At 48.8% G+C, this 6845-nt stretch overlaps 1 protein-coding gene across 1 annotated transcript; it reads right to left on the reverse strand.

The window, feature by feature from the left end:
• Positions 1–476: 476 nt before the first annotated feature.
• Positions 477–6102, reverse strand: FOXJ1 (forkhead box J1). The gene is made up of 2 exons (XM_026654634.1): positions 5569–6102; positions 477–1412 (listed from the first exon to the last, which is right to left on the reverse strand). The coding sequence occupies exons 1-2, from the start codon at positions 6100–6102 to the stop codon at positions 597–599; spliced, it is 1350 nt and encodes a 449-aa protein (XP_026510419.1). The 3' UTR covers positions 477–596.
• Between the last annotated feature and the right edge of the window lie 743 nt (positions 6103–6845).

Genomic DNA, 6845 nt, shown 5'->3' on the forward strand with positions numbered 1-6845 from the left:
CAGATCTCGTCTTCTTCCCTAGCCCCAATTCAGGAGGGAGGTTGAACTTATAGAACCCAGAAGGGACTTTTATTTACCTGCTACTTAATTATCTCATGTTATACCTGGGAATATCCCTGGACAGAAAAAAAAAATAAGAGAGAGAGAGAGAAATGGAGAAGAAGGAGAAGGAAATTGCACATGGTCTACAATGTCCAAAGTCATCAGGAAATCTCAGCTCTTGCATGTAACTTAGCAACTGTTCTCCTTTGTCCTAGAGGGAACATATGCTCCTTCCATTCCCACCAAACATAGGATAATCTACATTTCTTTAAAAAACCAGAGTCCCAAAATAAGTAGTTATTTCTTCTCTTAGGGAAACCCAAGAGGCAGAGACTTCTCCTGATGTGTTGCTTACAGATATATCCAGCCAAATCTTCTGGGTTTCTTCTGGAGTTTCTTTGAATAACCATACTTTGCAGCTGATAAAAGTCAACGTGTATGTCCTCGTTTCTAGAGATCTTGTCCCTTGTAATCTCCAGCAGCACTGGGAGTATCTTGCTAATAGATAAAGTCTACCTGGGTTTAACTTGATCCTTCTAACCAGCAGCGGCCTCTTATAAAAAAGATCCCATACTGCTCCAGTCACTCATGTCTGTGGGCAAAGAAGAGTCGTTGAGTTCAAACAACTGGTCCATGTTGACCGAATTTGAGAGATAATCGTTTCTCTCTTCATCCCAGGGATGCTGAAGGAAAGAAGTGGCCATGAAGGTTTCATCAAAGTCTAAGTTGTTCTGGTTGGATTCTGTTAGGACCTGATCTTGCCCGACTGGGCACCATTCCTGTGGACAGTCAATGTGTCTTCCATGCACTGTCAAGTCCACATCTCTGGTTATTGGGCTAATAGGAGGTGTGAGCTCCAGATCCTCAAAAGTGGAGAAGTCACCATTCAAGGTGGTATCAAAGATAGCTTCCCAGTCAAAGTCACCTTTCAATGAGCCAAGCTCTGTCTGTTCTTCCTGGGTGAGCAAAGGGGAGCTAGAGAGGCGAGCTGTCTTGTGCATCCGTTTGGGCAATGGCTGCTTACGTTTGTGGCCCATTTTCCCATCCGCTGGGTTCCAATTCTGGTCACTCGTGACTTCCTCAAACTCTTTGAGCAGCTGCTGTGACTCCATGTTGACATTCAGGACACTGTCGTTGGACCAAGAGGATGCTGCCTGGTTGGCAACAGTCCCGGCTTCTTGTTGGACTCTGCTGGTGAAGGCTGGGTGGATCTGCACAGGGGGCATCCTGCGTTTCTTGAAGGCCCCATTCATGAGCCTGTCTGCGTACTGAGGGTCGATCTTCCAGAATCCACCTTTCCCCGGCTCGTCCTTCTCTCGCGGCACCTTGATGAAGCACTTGTTCAAGGATAGGTTGTGCCGGATGGAATTCTAAACCCAAAAGAAAACAGCAAGGTTGGACATGTGCAACTTTGTAAACGATCCGTTACAAAACATAAACCCCTCCAGTGGGGTGAAGGTACATAGGACCATCAGGGAGCTTCCAACAATCGGGAGACAGAGATGGCTGCAACAGGAAAACACATCCCAGGCCAAATCCTGAGTTGTGTGGCAGAGCAGAAACCTCCTTGGCCAGCCGTGCAAGTACCAAAGGGAAGGCAGCCACCTCCATTCCAAACCGATCCAAAATAGCTAGAGCCAAGGGGCCTGATCCAGAGCCCACTGAATTCAACGGGAGTCTTTTCTCTTGAATTTGGATCAGTCCCATAGAAAGGCGGGATGGGGTGTGAACTGTGCCAGTGTTAGCAACACTGGGAAATGAACTGGCAACAATAGCCAAGTGTAGATACCCTACTACCTCTGGTGTCATCACGGCACCTAGATCCCACTTAGGCATGCGGAAATGCCCTCAATGCACAGGCCCACGTGCTGATTAGTCCTACTCTGACATGGGGTTGGTCTTGGCCACGGACACCCATTTGCATTGGATTTGCACCCCCATTAATTGCTCCCATTTCGAGCACCGTTGCTGAATTTGTCCGCAAGGCTTAGGAAAGCTTGGTATGAAATCACTGTCCGTATCTTCCTAAACACAAATCAAAACAGCTGCAAAAAAGAAAAAAGAAAAGGGACTTTCTGCTTCCCGTCGAGCTGCTCTGAAAAACATGAATGTCTAGAGTGATGTGCATAATCAGAAAGGAAACTCAGTTATTGGGTAAATAACGCTGTGTTACACTATACAAAGCTAAGAGGGTGTAAAGAGATTGGATATGGTGAAGGGCTTTTTTTTTTTTAAAATGTTGCCTGGATATCTTTATGCTTATTCATCCATAAGCCGTATTGCCGGATAGCAAAAACAAAGCTTGAATGCCTGGAGCCCTTACAAAAAAAAAAAAAAAAACACTACAAAAAACCAACACCCCTCCTCCAGGCTGAAACTCCCTGGGCAAGTTGGCTCCTCTCCAAAGCATGCAGCTCCCACAGGAATCTATCCATCTCCCCCTGCGTATGGGTGGCATGACCTTTTGAGTCTGTCTCCACTTACAGGAATTGGGGTAGAGGGATGAGAACACAGCTATGGTGGGAGAATAGGAAAGAGGGGGGGGGGAATCCAGCAAACATTCCAGACTCCAGGGATTCAGAATTTACTGTTTAATGAAATTTTACAAAGGTCAGAGAATTCCAAGCCAAATTCTCCACCCCCAGCCCCAAATTTCATTCAGCCTGGCTTGCCTGCAGTTGATTATTACCCAGCCAGTTAGCATATTTATCATTCCTCCCTGCAACAAGCAAGCTGACCACCTGCATCTTTGCAGAGAGGGATTGAGAACTTTTTTTTTTTATAAACCCATTTAATTGAAAATATGCTAATTATCCAGAATTCGGAGGAGAAGTCAAAATACTACCACTTGCCTCCCTGCTCTTTGTATATTCCCCAGTGCCCAAGACCGCTGACTTGCTAATTCTAGGGGATGTAAACTGACAAGAACTCTTATTTGTGGCGGTTCTTTATCGAGGTGAGTTTCCCTCAATCGCTGGTGCTCGCAGCCTTTGTGACTGTACTCCGCCCTACTCTGCCAGCACTCAAACCCTGAGTGTCACCCTGCCGGCTCCAATGGAACTGCTCCCAATTTACGGAGTGAGAGCAGAACCAGATACTGCTGCCCCCTCCCATTTGGCGGTGCATGTGCCAGCCCGCAATGGAGATTGGGGCGCTATCACAAGCACAAGGTGGAGGTTGGAGATGTCCAGGATTCACCCCGGTGTAGAGCGGGTGAGGCTGAATGGGAGGCAGTGGGCACTGGTTGATCTAGGCCTGGTCCCATGGCTGTTGCCAGGCATAGCTAACCTCCACCTGGGTGCAACTCCTTGTTTTGTCAGACTGGTTTTGTTTAAACCCAGAACAATTCTGGAGTCAGGTCCTGAGCAGGGCAGGTCTGGTCTCCTTGTTCTCGAAGTTCTTAAAAGGACGGTCGACAGCCGGAAGGAGCTGGCACGTTAACGTGGTAAGCAGGCAGCTGAACCGTGGAAACTGGATTTTGCAGCCATTTCATCTGTGGCTGGCCAGTGCCCACTGCCTTGAGAACCCGGGTTTGATGGGCCTGATTCACTCCTGTGCTGCTGCAGAGACCAGCGTAGGCTCCAACAGGCGCTTGAATCTCTCCTATCCTGGGGTTGCCAGGGCCAGCTCAGTCTCTAGCGCAGGCGAGGGCAACACTCAATTGGCATCCTGCCTGCCGTGGCCAATATGGCCCTTGCAGCAGCCTCGGATTAACCAGGGTGTGGGAACAGCCTGGCCACGCCTCCTCCTACCCATGACGCACCCATGAACGCCTCCTGTGCCAGGAGTTCCAGGGAGGGGAGGGCATGGAGCCAGTGTAGGTGGGGAAGGTCCTTGTGATGAGTATGTTCCCTAGGGGGCCTAAGGTGGCTTTGTGACCAGAGATTAACCTGGTCCAGTGATTCCCCCCACCAGCTTGGGGAACATCTTCAGGTTAACTCCCAGGCTGCAGCCAGTTTAGGGCAGGGTTCAGTCTTGAAAGGAGTGCAGGGTGTTACTTATCATTATCTTTGTTATGATGATCTCCAGCAATCTAGGGAAGTTGTTCCTCCTTCGAACAGAAGGCAAAGGAAGCTGCCCCTGGACATGTTTTTCCATTGGCAGAAGGAAGGCAAGACAAAGGAACACTGAGGCTCAGGGCTCTCATCACAGTGATAAAACCTTTCCTCTTCCTCATGCCACAAGCCCCTGGAGGATACGAGGCTCTGTACTGAAAGGGGGCACAGCTTTTCCATTGTGCTATACATTGGAAAGGAACGGTGTTTGCAGATCCAAACACTGATGATCAGGGATTTTCTACATGAAGGTATTAACCCTTCCCCTAGATCTTTTCCTTTGTGGCTGTAGAAATTGCTGGCTCAGAGATCTGATGAATTCACTGATCCACCAGGGGACTGAAGAAACGAGTCCTCAGTTTTAGGGGTGCCAGCTCGAACGTCTGAAGAGAACAAGGAGGTGGTGCTCAGGGATGGAGATGCTCCCAATGGGAGCGCCTTCAAGCGGCAGGGAGGAGTTTCAACCGCTTACAGCAGAATTTGTACCTTTCAGTATCATCAAAATGGCAGTGGCCTATTGCGGGATAATGGGCATCTCACTGCGGCCAATAGCTCGCCTGGTCAAAGCCACCTTTCAAGGCACTGTTGGGTTTCTAATCTCTGGAATAGGGGAGCCTCCCTGGGGTCTCTGATCCTGATATAGAAGTTAAACACGTCAGATACAATCTCCCTTCAACTCGTTCTCCCTGTTTTCCCATCCTCCCTTTGTCATTGTCCCCCAATCTCATCCCCTCTCCTCCACTGTCTTTTTCTTTCCCCCTGTCCCTCTCCTCTCCTTTCTGTGCTCTCTGAGCCAAATTCTCATCTCCAGTACACTGGTGCAGCACCACTGAAGTGTGCTGATGTAACAGAGGAGAATTTGTCCTTTTGTCGCCAATCTCAGTCTCTGTCCAGCACTGGAGGAGTGATAGATAATCGCTAACTTTTACAAGGGTAAATTCCTGTTTATATTGGGCTATGGTCTCATTTACAGCAGCTTCTGTGTGCTGCAGAATGTTCACTCAAGGCAAAAGACCTGGGCAGGAAACACACCAAAAGTCATTAATTGCATCCTGAAGAAAGAAAGAAAGAAAGAAAGAAAGAAAGAACTGCTGCCATGAGTGCCACCATTAGAAGGTCTGCTGCCAATGTTAATATATCAACAGGAAGACTCCCACTTCTGCAGAACCATTTAGAATTGGCAGCACAGCTCCTGATGCTCCTTTAAACACATGTGTAATGGATGCTAGACGCACAATGTTGGAACATGGTGGGCATTGTTCCTTCTTGTACTGCTCTGGGCCAATTTGGAGCCGGAGCTCTTGAGGAATACCTGACTTCATCTATTTGCCCAAGTTCTTCTACTGGCACCATTACTGCAGTGTCTGATCAGCTAGGGCAAGTCCGCCCCAACCCCACCAGCAGGCTGCACATGCCTATCTTTAGGGACAGATGCAGAGAGGGAGGGACAGTGGCTCTTTGGGATCCCTACCTGCCAGGTGGGGTCAGCGTGTCTGAAGTAGCAGAAGTTGTCCGTAATCCATTTGTAGATGGCCGAAAGGGTGATTTTGGTTTTCTTGCTGGCTTCCATGGCCATGCAGATGAGCGTCGCATAGGAGTAAGGGGGCTTCACATGAGGGTTGGTCTTGTAATCTATGTCTTCCAAGGGCTGGGCCTGCATGCCCATCCCCAGGTGAGTAGTCCTGGAGGTGGAAGATGAAATGGGCTTGCCGGGGGTGTGGGGCATCCCAATGCAAGCTGGGTCAGCAGCCAAGGGGGAGCAAGGAGCAGCAGAGCCAGGGATCTTGTGGTAGCCGTGAGGGTCCGAGCTGCTGGGAGAAGAGGAAGACTTGCCCACGTTGGCATTGATGATGGAAAACTCTTGAAGCCACTGTAGGCTGGTCAGGCTGTCGTCCAGGTTGGCAGAGTCCCCCATGCTGCTTTCCTGCCCTCTTTCTTCCTCTGACTGCAGGTTCAACCAGCTGTCAGCCATGTCTGGGGAGGCCAGAATGGGCAGGTCCAACATTCAGGAGGTGTGGGGTGAACCGAGGTGGGGGATGGGAGGGGGGAAGGGGCGATCCTGCAAGAACAACAGGAAGAGATTCAAGATCCCTGACAAACAGGCAACTCACAATAGTCAACAGGTTTTCAACCTGACGCCCACAAAGAGCCTGGCTCCATTTATCCCTGGTGTGCCTCTGCAGACGACACCAAAGTCACGCCAGGGATGGCTGAGTCTCCCTTCTCCATCCAGCCTCCCACACGAGGCAGATGGAGTTCACTTGTGCCATTTACAGCAAGCGATCTTCTGAATCACCAGAATCCAAGCAGCTTTGATGCTATTGACACTGTATTAGAATTACCATGGGAGCATTACACCAAACCAGAGACTTGTACCTCCTTCTGGGTGCTAACACTTTTCTTGGTGGACTTTAATTCCATGGGTCACAAATCAAAATAATAGCCTCCTGCATTTGTCAAAGTGCCCCGAGTATTTCCTAGATTACTAACTTCCATTTCCTTGTTGCATTTCATTTTTTCTTTATGCAGAGCCCTGCCATCTTTGAAAACAACAGGTGTATAAAGATATTTATAGCAACCCAAGGGATTTAGAGGTATAGCATCTATTAATTTTAATGGAAGATGCATCTAAATCCCTTCGACTGCTTTGGCAGTCATAACGGTGTATTTCTTCCAAAGAGAAATGCAGTCACGATTAGAATACAAATGTTATTTCAGGCCAAAGAGGTGTGTAGCATCTCTTCTGTG

The sequence above is a fragment of the Terrapene carolina genome, unplaced genomic scaffold, assembly GCF_002925995.2.
Source record: "Terrapene carolina triunguis isolate 2854851 unplaced genomic scaffold, T_m_triunguis-2.0 Scaffold192, whole genome shotgun sequence".
Lineage (NCBI taxonomy): Eukaryota > Metazoa > Chordata > Testudines > Emydidae > Terrapene > Terrapene triunguis.